Source organism: Cheilinus undulatus, linkage group 7 (assembly GCF_018320785.1).
Source record: "Cheilinus undulatus linkage group 7, ASM1832078v1, whole genome shotgun sequence".
In the NCBI taxonomy this organism is placed as follows: domain Eukaryota; kingdom Metazoa; phylum Chordata; class Actinopteri; order Labriformes; family Labridae; genus Cheilinus; species Cheilinus undulatus.
This window is the reverse complement of record NC_054871.1, coordinates 7,690,697-7,708,637: the sequence shown is the minus strand read 5'-3', so window position 1 is coordinate 7,708,637 and position 17,941 is coordinate 7,690,697. Positions and strand designations below refer to the sequence as shown.

The following is a 17,941-nucleotide window of genomic DNA, read 5'->3' as shown; positions in this document are numbered from 1 at the left end:
GATCCTCATGCCAGCACTCTGGCTCCCTCTGACCTCCTCCTTTACCGCTGAGGCTTCTGGTCATGTTGACTTTAATAAGATCGTCTGTCCGTGCATGTGTTTGTTGACGGGGGATCAGTTCCCCTGGCAGCAGCGGGTTCTTTGAGCTCCCTCAAAGCTTTTTCCGTTAAATCTAACTGTATCTCACCATCTTTGCTATAAATGGGCAATTCTTGACTGAAGTGAGGCTCACGGCCTGGACTACTGTAGAGATCCATTTGGAGCAGGAATTAAGGAGAATATTGTCAAGATGCTGTCAAAACAACTTAATTTATACATCAAAAATCAGTCCGTTTTTAAGCAAATGTAACTTAGATTCATGCCTGTGTATCAGACATTTAAAATCACCTCTCTGTGAAATGTCCTTTTCCATTAACTTGTGTTAATATGAGAAAAATTTAAAGCATTACACTCATCACATCTTTTTTTAAACACCCTTCAGAGATAAGAGGATATGGCATCATCATATTTGTGCCGGCCTGTCATTTGTACATGCCATCGTGACGGCGTGGCGCGTCCCTCAAACACGCCCTGATGAGTAATTCTTTAAACATGAACAGAACTGCAGGAGTGTTGCTAAGTCACACTGAATCAGCAATACATCACATTTAAGATTTATATGTCGACTGTGAAATAGGTGCACAGAGGAAGAATACAGGCTGAAAATGCCCTGAGAACATCTGGATACCATTACACTGCTCCTGTGTAGGGATGGGTAATATGGACCAAAAACAACCATACCAAAATATTGTTTAGCTGAATAAAAATATAAAATATATACCTCATTTGGTATATTTTTCCTGTAAAGTAAAACAGTTTTCATAGCAGAATAATACACTTTGGTATGACCCTAGTACAAATCAAACAATACTGAAACCTGTTCAATGACATGGCAACAGAAGTAGTACAAACTCCCATCACTGGGTAATTTACTGTTTTTAATTATCAAAAAAAAATCGAAGGCAAACTCCTATATACTGTCTACATTTCCAAAATATGTTGGCAACTTTTGGAAGAGTGGGTAGAACTGGTGGGTCTTACCTCTTTTCAAAATGCTGCCTTTCTCTTTTTATTAAAAATCATGTCTGAAGATCATTAACTCTCTGTGTATTTCAACACCACTGATCATTAAATAATGTTGATTTATGAATTTTTAAACGTGGTGTTTAAAGTAAAGAACATTTAATCATCATTTAATCATTTAATGGAAATGTTGCCAACGTATTTGAGCAATTTAGACAGTGTGCCCTATCTTTCAGTTAACAAATACTTATCGTCAACATACTTTTTAACCACTAATCCTTCAAATGAGAACACTTCATTATGTTGAACGTAAGGTATTTGACAGTACAGAAAATTTTGACAATGCCAGTAAATTGAATGGAAATGTTGCTGACATATTTGTGCAATTTAGAAATTCCTCTTTCTCTTTTGGTTTCATAGTTTACAGAAGAGCATTAAATTTTGGACTATCTGATACCCAAAAGGCTCAAGAAAATCTGGATTTTTGCACCTAAAACACATGGTATTGTAGATTATAGAAAAATTGTCACCCGTAATGTATGCAAATGTTGCACATGTTGAGCAATTAAGGTGCAGTCTCTCTCTCTAAATTAGAAATATGACTGATCATTCCATTTCTGATCTACTTTGATTCCACTGATCGTTTAATAATATAGATTTTAGTTTTAAAACACTTCAAGAGTCAAACTTTCGACTGTTTAAATATTGAAAATGTTGCCAACATGTTTGTGCAATTTAGAAAGTTCTGTCTTTCATTTGGTTGAAGATAAAAACCAAATATCATTTGGTTTATGTTCTTTTTGGTACCATCAATAGTCAAAATAATGGAGATTTTATTTCGATAGTCATAGTTTTAAGACTATAATACATGTTGCCAACATATTTGTGCAATTTAGACAGTATTTTTTCTTGATTAAATATATACCATATAAACCTATATGTCATGAAGTTTCTCTGCTTTTTCCATACAAAATGTCATTAAAATAATGGAGATTTTATCATTTGGAAACACATGGTATTTAATAAAGGAGATATGACTTTCTCAGGACAACACAAAGTGTCGCCAATATTTTTGTGCAACTGAGACAGTGCTTTCTTTTTCTCTTTCATTTAAAAGTTAATATCATTACAATTCTGTACATTTCTGACTTAATATATGGAAATGTTGCCAATGCATTTGTGCAATTAGATATTACACCCTGACTTAGTTAAAAATCATGACTAAACCACTAAGTGTCTGTACTTTAAGGAGCAAAGATTATAAAAAAAAATAATGGAGATTTTATCAATTTGGCAAATACAGTATTTAAAAGGGGAAAAAAAAGTTTTAAATATAGTGACAATGCAGCGGGTTGCCAATGTTTTTGTGCAATTATGTCAGTGTTTTTCCTCTTTTGGTTGAAAATGTGACTTTATGTCATTAATTTCCTATACTTTTTGCTGCCACCAATCCTGTAGATTTTATATTTCATACACATGGTGTTTAAGAGTTAAGAAAATTTTGATTATGTTAATATACAGAAATGTTGCCAATGTCTTTGAGCAATTTCATCAGTGTGAAAGGGTTTTTGCCTGCAATTAGGCCTCCTTTTTTATTGCTGTGCTATCAGACTGGTATCCACATTCTTTGATTCTTGTTCAAACTATCCTAAATCGAATTGAAATTCCCTTTTAGGCTTATCATTTCAGATAGATTATCTTGTTGTTAACATATTACTGCTGGGTTAAGCAAATGTAAAAAAAAGGAAAGAAAAACACTGAAGAAAGAAGAGAACAGTTCCATCATTCTCTGACAGAACTTTATTTTAGGAATAAGAGTCTGCTGTTTACGTCAGATCTTGACCTTACAAATGGAAGCCCACAGGATACAGAGGAGGGGGAGTGTTTATGCAGTGACAGCCTATCGTTGCCTCAGGCCTCTGAGAGTCAGACAAGGGCAAGTCACTGTTTACACAACCAGAGCCAATCACATTATAGACCTGTCATCGCAGGCCCCGCCTCCCGCCTGCTACGCTGCAGGTTGTGGCAGGAGAGAAGCTATAAAGTTGTCTGACAAGCCAAGAGGGAGACAGAACGAGGAGATAGGAACATGAGAGAGAGTCCTGCTGGACTGATTTCATCCCAAAACATGGCATTCACCGACTGCATGAAAACGACTGACATGTGCACCGAGAAGAAGGGGATCAAGTGAGTTAATTTCTCTTTCATGAGGATGTTTGATATTATGGTGACCTTTTAAAAGAAATTACTCACAGTTATGGTTCTATAAAAGTCTAATGAGAGATTTTTTTTTTTTTTCGTTATTTTACAGGAGGAGGAATTGGAGAAACAGGATAGGATTTCTGCTGAAGACAAACTCATCCCAGTCGATACTGCATATAATGAAAAACAGATCCTACAGGTAAGCCCCTTTAAAACACAATGTATTATTGTTATGCATAACTTTCTCTGCTTTTAACTTTTTATTAATTTATTTTAGAGTTAAACTTAATTATTCGAATTAAATTCAACTTTAATGCCCTCTGCAAAAATGCTGTAACTGGGTTAGGAACTATGGATCAAATGTCAGTAATCAATGCTTTCTTTAAACTAGTAGTATTTCAAGTTGCTGTAATGAGAATCAATTTGCAATGTAAGAGGAGGAAGAGGGACGTTTTCCTTTTAAAACATGAAACTATGAAGCACTTCAGCTTACCTAAAATCCATCCCACAGCTTATCTTCTCAGTGGTGTGTATTACAAGCACTGGCACATTTACAATGAGATAAAAGTAGGCAATTTCCTGGGGTCTTGTGCTCCAGGGGCCTCATTAAATCATTATAGGTGTGCATAAAATATCAGTTAGACATCAAAAATTACTCTTAATTTTGAAGATTTGTATTTTTGATATAAATAAGGTGCAAAGAGAGAATACACCTGTAATTAAATAGATTTTATTACCAAAAAAGGGAGTCTCTAGGAAAACCCCTGGCCCTAAAAGCAAAATCCAAGCACCTCAAAAGCCTTTATGTCTTCATATTTGCAAATTATAGCAAGGTGGATGTTTTTCTGGCTTTGAAACAATGAATTTGTGGATTCTTGGGCGGTAAAATGGCATACAATAAATGAAAATGTTAAATTTTTGAAAGGCAAAGGGACACTGCAGCAATAGTGAGCATATTTTCTTTTATTTTTATAAATAACACCTGTCCTAGAGACATGCTAGAATATGTAGATGTGGTCGGTTTGAGTTATGATACTGTCCTAAGAGCTGGTGATTAAGAACTGTTATGTTCTTTTTAAAATTTCACTACTTTGCATCTCAAGGCATTTTTGTCTCTTGTTCTGCTTCTTGAACTGTCCTAAACTAAGGTGAATTGACTTCCTGGTTGGATAGAGAGCTGCTTTGAATTTAAAGAGGAAATAAACACCTTTGGATAAATGAAGATTAGGGCGTGAGCTTTACCACAGAAAAAAGAACTTGTTATGGATTAAGAAGGAAGTAAAAGAACACTGATAAGAGAAATGCTAAATAAACACACATGCAAATGAGCTGTCTGTGAGTTTTCAAGGTGACATGAGACATGAAGGAGCAATGGTTGACTTATTTAAATCACTGTGGCTGAAGGAAGACGTTAAGGTAACCTAACCAAAGTTTGTAAAAGCATGGCATCAATCATGGGTGGAAAAAATAATTGCTTTTATAAAGGACCATAATTGCATCGCAATTAATGCATTAATGCCTATAGCCCTAGTGTTTATATGCCAGTACTGAGTACGTAGTTCTCTGACTTTGTTACCCAAAAAGAGATGCTTTAAAATATTTTTTTCACTGGCTCTGGTTTCTTTCAGCTACAGTAATTGTAGAGGAGCCTCATATTGGTCCCCCAAATCACCCCTGCTTGGCAGGATAAAACTTTATAAGATCATTCTGACTTAAAAGAACTTGAAATTTTTGCAGAGAAAGGGAAGAACATCCATGAAGACCATGCTAGTCCACTAAAAACCTGAACAAATTGGAAAGTAAATCATGATTTTTTAAACTCTAAAATGTGATCAATGACATTTATTTGGTTTGGTTTTGTGAGAATGATCCACCAGCTATGCACATTTTCTTTATTAGGCCCTCTTTTAGAAAAAAAACTTGTATATTATTTGGGTATATATATTGCTTCATGACTACACAGGATGCTGGTTTTCAAAAAAATGCTTTGAGGAGATTTTTTTTACAAGAAATTAATGACAGAATTTATTATCTGCAAAGCAGTTTGAAACTTTGTGGACAATTCTATAAAAATATAATGGAACTTTTAAGTCCAAAGACTTTAAAGTGAGGATATAGCTGAGCTTTTTTATTGGTTTTTATTGGCTGGAGTAAGACTTTAAAGTCTTACTCCAGCCTTGCATTTCAAACACGTCCTTAGCTCTACTGTCCTTATCTCTAATGGGATCTCTGTTCTCTTCCCTCAGGCCGACAGCTGATGACGTGAGCCAATGGGCGCAGTCACTTGACACATTACTCAGTCATAAATGTAAGTCTCAATCACCGCTCTATTTGGTGCACGATTACATAAAAGAGCCTCAAAGGTCGCACGGTTACTGTGTGCTGAGTCTAGTCAGTTTATTGGCCTCAGTAAAACAAAGGCTTTAATGGCTCCGCACTCACTTTATCTTTCATTAATGGACAAACAGTTGCTGACGTTGTCTTTCAACTCTTCTCCCTCTCCTTTTGTCCTCGTCCTCTTAAAGATGGGAAGACTGCTTTCTGTATCTTCCTGAAGTCTGAGTTCTGCGAGGAGAACATTGAGTTTTGGACGGCGTGTGAAGATTACAAGACCCAGACGTCGCAGAAAGAGCTGGTGTCCAAGGCACACAGCATTTACGAGCAGTTCATCAAAAGTGAAGCTCCGAAAGAGGTAACAGCAGACAGATTCTGTGAAACATTTGGACATGAAGACACAAAATTTGCATTTACTAGTTTAAAAATGGATGGCCAAATGCCAGTGAATGTAAACAAATATTGGCCTACTTACAGAGGAAGGAATCAATAACTAACCGGTATTTTTAGGACAGAATGAGTAGCTAACTGATAAAAATTGGCATATTTACAAGGCATCGAATGAGTTCATATCTTAATAGCCAGTGATTAACGAGGGAACAAATAAGTATTGAACTAGTGGTTAACCTACACTAAAACTGGCACAGTTAAACATATAAAATGAGAAAGTTACTGGTAGTTCAACAGGGATAGCAGTTAACCTACTCTGAAATTAGCCCTGTTACAAGGTATAAGAGGTGATAGTATCAGGTAGTTAACCAGGTAAAGAATGGATAACAGAATGTTATCCAATTAACTGGAACATTAGCAAAGTTTTCAAGTATCACATGTATCATTAATTATGAATAAACCAGGGACAAATGAGTGGTAGTTATTAGCACTACGTTTGGTAAAACTTTTAGGTATCTGCTTACTTAGTAATTGGTTGCAAACCACGGGAAGAATGTGCAACTAACTAGCAGTTAACCAGGGACAGAACGTGTTACTAACCGGTAGTAGTTGGTATTTTTTTCCCTGGTTAGTGGTTTGTTACTTATTTCCTAAGAATTATTCTACTTTTCATGTTAAGTGTTACAATGGGCCTTTTTGATTGGTTTTGTCTTATTCATTTTATTCAGAATTGATGTACCTGTAAGTTTAATTCAAAAATTGTTGCCAAAAGCTCATAAAGTCTGCTTTTTGTTCACAGATAAACCTGGATTACCACACCAGAAACGCCATCACCCAGAGCCTCGCTGAGCCCACTGTGACATGTTTCCTGGCAGCTCAGAGGAAAGTCTACAGCCTGATGGAGAACAACTCGTACCCCAGGTTTATCCACTCTGACCTCTACAGAGAACTGTGCGAAGCTGCCAGGGGAGAGGGCAAACTCATTAAATCCTAGTCAAACTAGACAGCCGGTCCTGAAGTCATTTGTTTACCGCTGTGACTCTGTGAATAGACCACTGATCATGCTCATCCCAGGCACTGCCGCGGGATAACAGACTCAAATGCAAATCCTGAGCATAAACATTATGGGCGTGTGTGGAAAATGCAAAACCGAGGCCATTTTTATTCCATCCTCCTGGGACATTTCAACAACAGGAGTTATGGTGATTAGGCTTGATGCTTTCTGCTGCTGCAGGCTGTACACTGCGCAATGCCAACAGACGGGATTAAGAATACATCTTCTTCACTGGGACATTACCTGCTCTTTCTTTAATGTTTGCAATGATGCAATGATGATGAAAACCCACTCCAGGAAACCTATGATTCATTATCTTTTATACAGTACTGTCTGACTTTATCTCTGCTAATATCCACTCTGCACCAATAGCTTAGACACTTCCTCTGTGACCCTAATATGTTCATCTGATGGATTTGCATGTTTACATATGAAGTGCAATTTTTATTTATATAATCATATTCATTATTTCTACCAAAGATTGTATGCAGCTTTCAACAGCTGTGAGAATGTTATGTGTTGTAAATATTGTGACTTTGAACATGCAGAATGTAAATTAAAGTTTTGGGCAGCTGGACTGCTCATGGAATAAAAGTGATTTTTTAAAAGTCTGTGATGCATTCCTTTTTTATCCAGTGTGACACTTTCGCCACCTTGAAACATGAACGCTCATTGTTAAAGCTCCAGTGAGGGTTTTTTGCTTTGTTTTGGCGACCGCTGTGTACAAGGCAGTACCTCCTATCGCTTTAATAATGTGTCCTCTACATGTCTAAGTAGTTTTCAAAGACACAACATCCCATTCAGCTTTCTTTAAACAGTCAAAGAGATCACTTTCTCTGTGACCATTTGCTGTTGAAAATAAAAGCAAAAGCATGTCTGTGGCAGTGAGTAGTTGTTTTTGAGTCTGGCACCTGCCCCGCTGCAGGGGTTTTAGGCAGTGAAAATAACTATTTTGGGGAGCAGATGGCCTTTTGCATTGGTTTCTAACCTGGGAGGCATCAGAGATCTCACGAGGGCATGATGCTTTGTCTGCTCTGATGTTGTCAAAAGATTCCACATATTTTTATGATTAGAAACAATGGATTTTTAATACATCGTTCTCATGACAAGTGTGCAAAATCTTGTTTTGTTGGGTTTTTATCAATAAACAACTAAAACTTATCCTTATTTTCTTCCCATGGGATCCTGAGGAGACTTGGCTTTTTCTAATCAGGGCTGCCCTTAAGGGAGGAAAAGAGAGAAAGCTATCAAACAGCTGCAAACGGGGGCCAGTGTTAACATTGTTAACCCAAAATACAAGCTATGCAAAACATATTTGCAACCATAAAAATATTAGCTCAGTTTGAATTTGATGGCAGCAACACATCCCAAAAAAGTAGGGACAGGGCCATGTTGACTATTGTGTAGCATTCCCTCCTCTGTTAGCAACAGTCTTTAAATGTATGGGAACTGAGTTAAACAGGTGCTGGGAGTTTTAGGAGAGGAACGTTGTCCCATTCTAGCTGCTTAACAGTCCTGGGTCTTCTTTTATGGAGTTTACATTGTGTGATGCGCAAAATGTTTCCCATTGATGAAAGGTATGGACTTGAAATATGCAAGGCCTTCCCTTAAAGAGATGACATCTGGATGGGAGAATATGTTGCTTCTGTTTTTGCTATATAATTTGCAGCTGTCCAGGTGTGTAAGCTGCACTAATGCAACCCCATACTATCAGACATGATGGCACTAATAACAAGCCGGGTTTTCTCTCTCTTATCAAGTCAACAGGACATGACGTCTGTGGTTTCCAAAATGAATTTCAAACTTTGATTCAACTGACCACAGAACAGTTTTCCATTTTGCCTCAGTCCATTTTAAATGAGCTTTGGCCCAGAGATGATGGTCATTTCTAGCTAATGTTCACATATGGCATCCTCTTTGCATTATACAGCTGTAACGGTCATTTGTGGATAGCATGGCGAACTGTGTTGATAGACAATGATTTCTGGAAGTGTTCCTGAGCCCATGCAGGAATTCATGCCTAAAATGCTCCTTTTATACCCAATCATGTGTTATGTAATCTTAGATTTTTAAGAAACTGGATGACTTTTTTCCCCACAAAAACCCAGTGAAAATTCACCCTGCCCGTTTAGGCAAACTTGGTGTACCTGAGGTGGCTGCTCCCAGCTGAGAGCTGTTGGTAATCAGCAGGGCTGGGAGGCTATATAGGGAACAGGCTGCTGCTCAGTTCGGTTGGGTTGTGAGTGTGTGAGGGTCAACACCATCAGTTGGCTCTCTCTTTGGGTTTGAATTTAAGGAAAAAGAGATAATTTTGTTTCAGGGCTTTTTGTTTGTGTGTGAGGGGGAAAATCAAAAGACATCTTTGTGTTTCTAATTTTTTTGTTGACAAGGCCAGAAGAGGTTTTCTTTGCATCCTCTTCAGCATACTTTCAGCATGAATGACAAGTTTATCAGTAACAACTGACGTTTCACAAGTCTTTCTCAAGAACACAGCACATGCACGAACACAACCATGAAATATGCAAACCATGTCGTTCACAGGAACCACCAGAGTCAATGAGGTTTAACTTTCCTCATAGTCGTTTGAGTCGGTATGTGCTTTGAAAATTTCTTGCAGATATGAAGATTCACGATCCCAAGAGGACTGAGTCAAGGTGTTATGATAATGATGATACATTTTATTTACTAAACACTTTTCAACCACCCAAAGATGCTGGAAAGCAACATTACACACAGGTCAAAACCTCAAATCACATATCAAAAGCATGTTTATAAAAGGTGAGGCTTGAGCAGGGGTTCAAAACATGTCAGTGCAGTCTTGAATATGGTATGTAGGAGGGACTGAGTCCCAGAGTGACAGGGGGTTGCTGGTGAGAAGGTTCTGCCCCCACCATGTTGAGTGCTTGGTGTTGAATGGTGGAGAAATGAGGTTTGCGTTGAAAGAACAGAGGCTACAGGTAGGAAACGTGACGCTGTGGTAAGAGGGAGTCTGGTGATGACGGGTTTTGTGTGTGAGGAGATGGATTTAAAACTGGATGCGGTATGGGACAGGAAGCTAGTGGAGATTTTGCAGGACAGGGGTAATGTGGTCACATGAGTGGGTGTGGGTGAGGAGGCGTACAGTAGAGTCCTCAATATACACAAATCTCTTTTTTTGCTTCTATTTTGTAAACCTTTGCTATTACATTTGATTTATCTATATATTTGTAAGTGCTGTATAAATAAAGTTTTATTATTGAATTCAGGTGTTTCAATCAGACCCTTTGCCACAGATGTATAAAATCAAGCACCTAGCCGTGTAGTCTCCATTTGCAAATATTTGTGATACAAAATGGAGTGAAATACTTTTAGTGTTTATAGTTCAATAAGGAGTCTGGAAGAGGTGCTGTAAGGGATGTGATATCTGTTTTTGGGCATAACTTTGAACCTTTTTAACCATTAAATTGTCTGTATCAGGGGTTCTCAATGTTGGGGTTGGGACCCTATTTGGGGTCGCGAGACACTGAAATGGGGTCTCCAGATGGCTTAAAAAAACTAAGAAAATTTTTAAATTACACTGTTGCCACTTTACACCAATTTTGCCAAATTTGAACCTGTTTTCATCACTTTTTCCCACCAATTTTATCAATTTTAACATGTCTTTGCAACTTAAAACCCATTCTTTGCCCATTTTAAACCCTTCCCACCACTATTTTTCTGCCTAATTGTGCCACTTCGAACCCAAATCTTGCAACTCTGCCTATGTTGGCTCTGTTGGCACATTGTCACTATGAACCCCTTTTACCACTTTTTAAGCCTCATTTCACAATTTGATATGCCTAATTTTGCCAGTTTCTGACTTTTTCTGCATCAACCAAGCCTTTTTTTGCCAATTTATATCAATTTTCATCCCATTTCACCAAATTTCCACCTATTTTTGCCACTTTAACACCATTTCAGCCAATTTTGAATCCCCTTTTACCACTTAATATGCCAATGTTTGCCAGTTTAACCCATTTTGTTATTTTTTTGGCAATTTCTAAACAATTTCTGCTACTTTTAAAATCCAATTTCACCACCTTTCCCACCATTTCTTGCCATTATTAACCCATTTAGCTTTTTTTTTAATGTATTTTAATTCTGTTTTCAACAAAAGAATTTACATTTTTTAAAGAGGGCTACTTACGACACAAATGAATAGAAATTTTTTTCTTGATTAAGAGTGATTATTATTCAGGTTAAATATAAAACACCAAAGCTTAACTTGACAATGGACCATGATTTTGCTGGCAGGGCCCCAGAAATCTCTCCCATTTCCCCCACTAATTCTTGAATGTGCATGGCTGTGTTCAACCATCTTCAGGTACAGTGGGGGTCCCCGGTCTCTGGCACCTTTTATTGTGGGGGTCACAGGCTGAAAAGGTTGAGAACCCCTGGTCTACATTACAGCTCAAGTTAAAAATGCTGGAATGACCATTTGCTAAAAGCTGCATTTGCTCATGATTCTAGCACCAGAGAAGCACAACACAGACACGCTAATACCTGTCAGTTGATAAGGTTAATATGTGAGCACGCATTTCTTGCATAACAACTTGCAGAAAAGTAGCAACATCATTTATATGGATCAGTACTTGGGCAGGTTAGGCACAGAAACCCTGCATACACCTGTTTTTTATGGTTCAAGCTCACTGTCACATGGGAGGTGGAGGGGTCTTAGGAGACAGGGGAGGATGTAATAAAAGATGGCACAGAAATGGCAAACATGGCATTATTTTAAGAGGTTTTAGCCTCCATATGACTATGAAATGTAATTAGACATATTCACCATTAAAGTAAATAACTAGTGAGTAACTAGTTGTGTTTCTATCACAACAGCTGTGAGGTCATTCACATACTGCAGGATGCTGGTTTATCTGAAATGTCTAGACACATAAACATACAGTAGTCTGTGAATGAAATATTTTTAGAAACATTGTCTGGATGTTTAAGCTGCAAAACAAAAACAACATTCCTCCATTTAGAACATTTCATTCCTCTTTGTGCAGCTGATGGGGGGCCACGTCACTGAGCCACCTTCCTGTACTCTAACAATGTTTAAAGTTGTAAGTGTAGAAGAAGAGAACACTGTCTGACTGACAGCAGAGAGTCCTCCTCCCTCTGCTCTCTGATACCGAAGCCGTTTCCAGCCGTGAACTCACAGTAGAGGCTGACAGAGTCCAGACCCCCGGACGTGGCTCCTGACAGGCTGACAGCTCAGACCTGTGGCCTGCTGTCTCAGTGTAATGAGATCATCTTTTACACCCACTGCCTTTTCACAGCCATATGCCCTGCTTTCCCACAGGTTAGAGGAGCATGGGACTCCAGAGTTAATGGTCTGAGCCCAGACAGTTAGCGTACTAAAAAAAGAGTACGTTATTGAATAACCTCATAACCCTGTTTCACTTCTACAGACAGCAGCATCACTCGATGTCTACTTTTCTATAACGTAATCCTGAAACCAACAGAAACTAGTACTCAGGCCTCTGCATGACCTACAAAAGCAAAGAACATCAGTTAGCAGATTATTATTATCTACATAGTCATTTTTAAAAGCTGCTAAATTCCAATGAAGTCAGGCAGCACGCAAAGCTTTGTTTACATTCTCTCTGCTGCACATGCATGAAGACAACAGGAAAAAACAAAGATAAGACAGAGAGCTTTATGCACACGAGCTGTTGTTTCGTGTGATGTCCCGATGGGAACTTTGTTGTGTTTTCAACTGTCTGCATGCTGTCGCTAATCATTTGCATTGTATGATTTTACATCTTCAGACCAAAGAGTCACAGATGTTAAATAAGCTTAGCGAACTCCAGCTCAGCAGTTGTGTTGTGCATGGCCCCAGCCAAACAAACTGTCCTCAACATTGTATCCAGGTTATTTTAAGCCACATTGACATCCACATTTAAGCGACAATATGTAGAATTTTTTTGAACTGTAATGCCTGTATTTTAGGGCTTTTTTGGGGCATATGTTCAAAATTTGTTATAATGATTTATCTAAAAAATTTGGTAGTTAATCTGGACCAAATGCATCCTTATACCGCTGTTTAAAATTCTTTATTTTGTGTTCAAAATGGTTTTTGTGTCTTTTAGGATTTACTGTAAAAAAAACTAGAAGTTAAAGACTTCCTGTTTGAGACTTAACATGGTCTTTACCAAGGACAAAGGAACTTTTGATGGATTGAAAAGGAAGTAAGGGAACAGGAAAGAGATACATGTTTGATAACCCAGGGTGCAGATGATTATCAATGTGTCCACTGAGCTGTCTGTGAGTTTTTAAAGTGAAATGAGACATTAAGGAGCAGTGGTAGACTTATTTTTCATCACTGTGACTGCAGGGAAATGTGGCTAATCCTAAGTGTACTGGAAGAGGCAATAAAGCATGAGATTAATCACAATTTTTGAAAATAAATAATTAAATAAAGCCCTAATTTTGGATCTTAGTTAATCATGATTAATGTTGATTAGTCTCGACAGCCCATTAATTAAAAAAATGATCACTCGTCTGTCATATGTATTTTTTTAGTTGAGCTCTTACATTACCTTAAATATTTCCAACACTTTTAAAACCAGAGAAATTCCTTATATTTGTAATGGTAACATGATATGTCTTGTTAAAGTGGCTGTCATTACAGAAGCACCGTAACAGACAAGACTTTTTTTTTTTGGTTGTGAATTAAACACTGGATATTACAGAAAATACTTTTACATAATGCAGCATGACTCTCTTCTGGAGGTTGTCATGTTGTTGCTGTATCTCATTCATGTTTTGTGCTACTTACTTCAGGTGGACCATGGTTTTTCTCTGCCATTGGTTGTGAGTTCAATCCTCCAAGCTCACCCATGTAATGCAGAATCCCCCACACTACTAGACATTTCCAGGTCAAGTAGAGACCAGGCATTTTGATCAGCTTGCCTACCTCTGTGGCTTGATTATTGATTTGAACTGAGCACTAAAAACCCTGCTCCAAAAGACGCATTAAGTAAACAGCAAACTGATGTTTTAGTTTTATGGATTAATTCCACATAGTGAGGGAGAAAAGCTGCTAAAAGTGGCTTTCCTGGTTTGTGCTGCAAGCTACAATGAAAGCATTCTGGGACTGTTCCCAGTGTAAACCAGGAAGGACAACAGCAGAGATGTGTGGAGTTCAGCAACCTTGATGTGGCTCAGTAGGTAGAGTCAGTTGTCCTACAACCAAAAGGTTGTGGGTTAGATCCTCACAGGTGGCTGTGTCTTTGGGAAAGACACTTAACCCCAATTTGCTCTCACTGCTTTGTTAGTTGTGGTTAAATGAGTAAGGATGAATGGGATTTGCTATTACTGATGGCCAATCCTCCCTAGCAATTAGTGTGTGAATGGAGTGAAAGGGTGTGACCTGCAGTGTCAAAGTGCTTTGAGTAGTCAGAGCATTTACTCATCCTCTTTTGTTATTGTTTTGATTGTACGTGCACTGGGGGCAGAATTCACATTCTGTATGTTTAACACAGATTTATTTATGTTTTTGGCTCTCGGATACTAAGTCAGGTCAGGTATGGGAGCATATGCCAGTTTGGCACTTTGTGTGTCAACCTTGGCCCTGTACTGCTCTTGCCCCCTCATGCCCATCAATCAGGCCCATGCCTCATCTCTCCATGTATCCTCCCAGCTGACCCCCTCCATGATGCATGCAGCCGCCCCCTGGTCTGGTCCAGCCCATGAATGCTCTGGGCACTCAGTATGCAGTGAGCTGGATCAGGCTTGGGACGGCGCATCAGAGGCCTGTAGCCTGTATCCAGCAGCTGACCCTTCCCATCCCTTCTCTCCTGAGCACATTAGCATTAGAAACATGGTCTTCCCAGCAATACCCAAAAATGCGCTGTAGAGGTGTTGTCACAAGAGAGGCCAGCCAGTACTTCTGGCCATCAGTCAGCATCCAGGCCTCACAAGAGTATAGAAAGACCAGGAGGACCAAGGACTGACAGAGTCTGCGGTTGATCTCAGCCTCATAGTTAACAGGCTAATGGGTTATGCTGCCAAGATAGGTGAACTGCTCCACAACTTCCATGCTCTCACCATTCGCAGACAGAGATTTCGATTGAAAATCCTTAATGCAATTGTGTGGATGGACCTCAATAGATACTGAAAACAGTTTGATATTGAACAGCTCAGATTGCACACGGAAATGGTCTGGGATGCCTTCATTCAAGATCACATTAGATCGGACTAATTGTGTAGTAGTAATTCATGGTATTCCTCAAAGAAACATCCCATCAATGACATCAACAAAAAGCATGGCTTTATTTCTGTCCATGCAGCCTCTCTTGGAGTGATGGGAATTGCAGCTGTAAGCACTTTGCAGGACTCTGCAAACACGTATGACGTGACTACACTGCCCTAAAAATGTTAATAAAGGAATTCTAAAGCTCAAATCATTACTCACTTAAATGCTCCATGTAGTTGACTACTCTGTTCCCACATCAGTTCAGTCAGACCTTACACAGGCATTTCAGTAGGGGCTCCTGGCCTGTTTCATTTCAGGTTCTACTAATAAGGACATTTGCGTCCCTGCTCAGCTCCTCTGGGTAAAGACAAGGTAAATAAATATTATACCAGGTAAACATCAGCAGGCAAAGCAGGATTCTCTCTGCTTGTTGGCAAGTTGACATTAGGATTTAGAGAGTGCAACCAGTGTAGCTGTGTGGCTTGAAAAAATACTGTAACCTCCAATGCTGCTGTTGTAAAACAGTGATCCTCCTAAACTCAAAGCATCCATGGTAAGGTCAGTCAGTTTTTGTAGCGAGTCCTGTCAGTTAAAATCAGTAGTTTAATGTTGAAATCTGTGTCAAAACCATTAGGAAAAACATAAGTTAGCTAACTAAGCAAGTGGCATATGGTTGCACAATGTGTTGAGGATCTGGTCTGTAAAACGGCTACAGCAAAGGTAAAGGAAATGCCCACTTTCGGCAGTCCACACTGTCTCAGAGCATGCCTGAGCCCATCAGTTCAGTTTGTTTGAGCACTCCTAACCACACAGAACATGGTAAATTTCCTTTACTCTGGCACAGATGGAAAAGGTGAGCTTTGGCACGGCATGACTGCTCATGCATGCGCACAACCACATGCCCCATGTGACATATATCTGATACCACAGTTCCTCTTGACAATCATTTTAAGTAATGGCAGTTTAAACGAGCCATATCTGACCCAAATGAGTCAAAATAAGCCACAAAGTGAGTAAGTAACTGTCATGGTGTTTGAGTTTCTGCGTTGTGCTGACTCTGTGAAACTGTGGTCATATTACAACATCAGTGTAAATCACATCTGTAGAGATGTGAGCATGCTTCAGCATAGTACAGGACAGCTGGCACTTTTGTAAGTCTGCTCTGAAACCTTATTGTGAATGGATCCAGGTAAATTCAAGAAGAAATAAGGTTTTGACAGACACTTGAATATTTTTGGGCTTTTTATGTCCATTTATAGACATAGAGCTGTGGATGGAGTAGGAAATAGGAATGTTAGAGTGACGAAGAAATTGAGAAAAGGAGCCAACCGCAGACCCAAACCTGGGCTTCCCAGTCAGCAAGTCACCCACGCCCCTAAATACATCTGCTAGGAGGAAAAATGTTTTGGTACCGGTGAAGTGAAAAGACAAGAAAAGGAAAAAATGTTTTGCCACTTATGCAGTTTTTTGTCCCTTTTTCCACTTTTGGTTTTTTTAACCACTTTTGCCCATATTTCAAATGTTGACCACTTTTTGCCCATTTCTGCGACATCTTTTTGCAATCTTTTGCACATTTTAGCCACTTTTTGTCATTTTATTACCCATTTTGGTTGCTTTTTACCCATTTGTGTCACTTCCAGTCAATCTTTGCCATTTTTGTAGCTTTTTGCTCTTTTTTTGACAATTTTTACCAATTTTTTAAACTGTATTTTGGTACCTTTTGCCCATTTTGCCACTTTTCATTTTGACCAGTTTTGCCCTTATTGCCACTTTAAACCCATTTATGCCATTTTTGACTATTTTAACCAATTTTTTGTCTCTTTTTGCAATTATTCTATTCCTTAAAAACATGTCAGTTTTTTCTCCTTTTTACATTTGACATTTGTGCCTCATTGCCTAGCTATGAAGTCTGACATTACTTTCCTTTCCTCATTCAGTTCACTGTGCCTGTCCACATTATTAACATCGCTTGTAAAAAGGTCATTCTTTTTTAAGATAAGGGTTTTATATTTAGAAAAAGGCTATATTGTACAACAGCATGAATAAATGAAATTCACGTTTTGTTGCTTTGATACGAGTGGTTCTCATTTAGGTTAAAAATAAATATGCTTATCACAGCTTAACTTTACAGTTGATGCTGATTTTGCTGATCTCCATTGGCCCCAGAAAGCTCTCCCTTTTATCCCCCCTTATGAGCAGACTTGTGGCCAATTAAACAATTTTATAATGTAACAGAAAAGTATTGATAGCAGTTTGTATAAGGACTGGTATAGTTAAGGGACATTGACAATTGCATGCAATTTGGGAAAAAAATCCAATTCACTCCTCATTAGCATTTACAGTATTAATCGTCAAACAGACCCTGTCTCATCTTTTCCACTTTGACCAACATTGTAAGTTATTTCTTCTCTTCATTTTCCCTTTTAAATAACCTCAGACACATTTTATTCAATTTTTTCCATTAAACTGCAGTTCTGAAAATGTATTAGCCATTCATATCAACAAAAATACACTTCTAAGCCCCAGTCCCCCCTTTCTGCTTTTCTGGTTTTTGTCATTGTATAATAAACCAGGCATTTAACCAAACACAAATAATCAATTTCAAACCTTTCCTGACATTTTAATAGACTAAACTAAATTTATAAGTTAAATAATCAACATAGAAAAAAAGCCATTCCATG

General features: G+C 38.4%; 1 protein-coding gene across 1 annotated transcript; it reads left to right on the top strand.

Annotated features, from left to right (window-relative positions):
• The first annotated feature begins 2,470 nt into the window (after positions 1-2,470).
• rgs2 (regulator of G protein signaling 2) lies at positions 2,471-7,634 on the top strand. Its single transcript, XM_041790543.1, has 5 exons — positions 2,471-3,249; positions 3,374-3,463; positions 5,511-5,572; positions 5,790-5,956; positions 6,788-7,634. The coding sequence occupies exons 1-5, from the start codon at positions 3,152-3,154 to the stop codon at positions 6,980-6,982; spliced, it is 612 nt and encodes a 203-aa protein (XP_041646477.1). The 5' UTR covers positions 2,471-3,151; the 3' UTR covers positions 6,983-7,634.
• Positions 7,635-17,941: the final 10,307 nt, after the last annotated feature.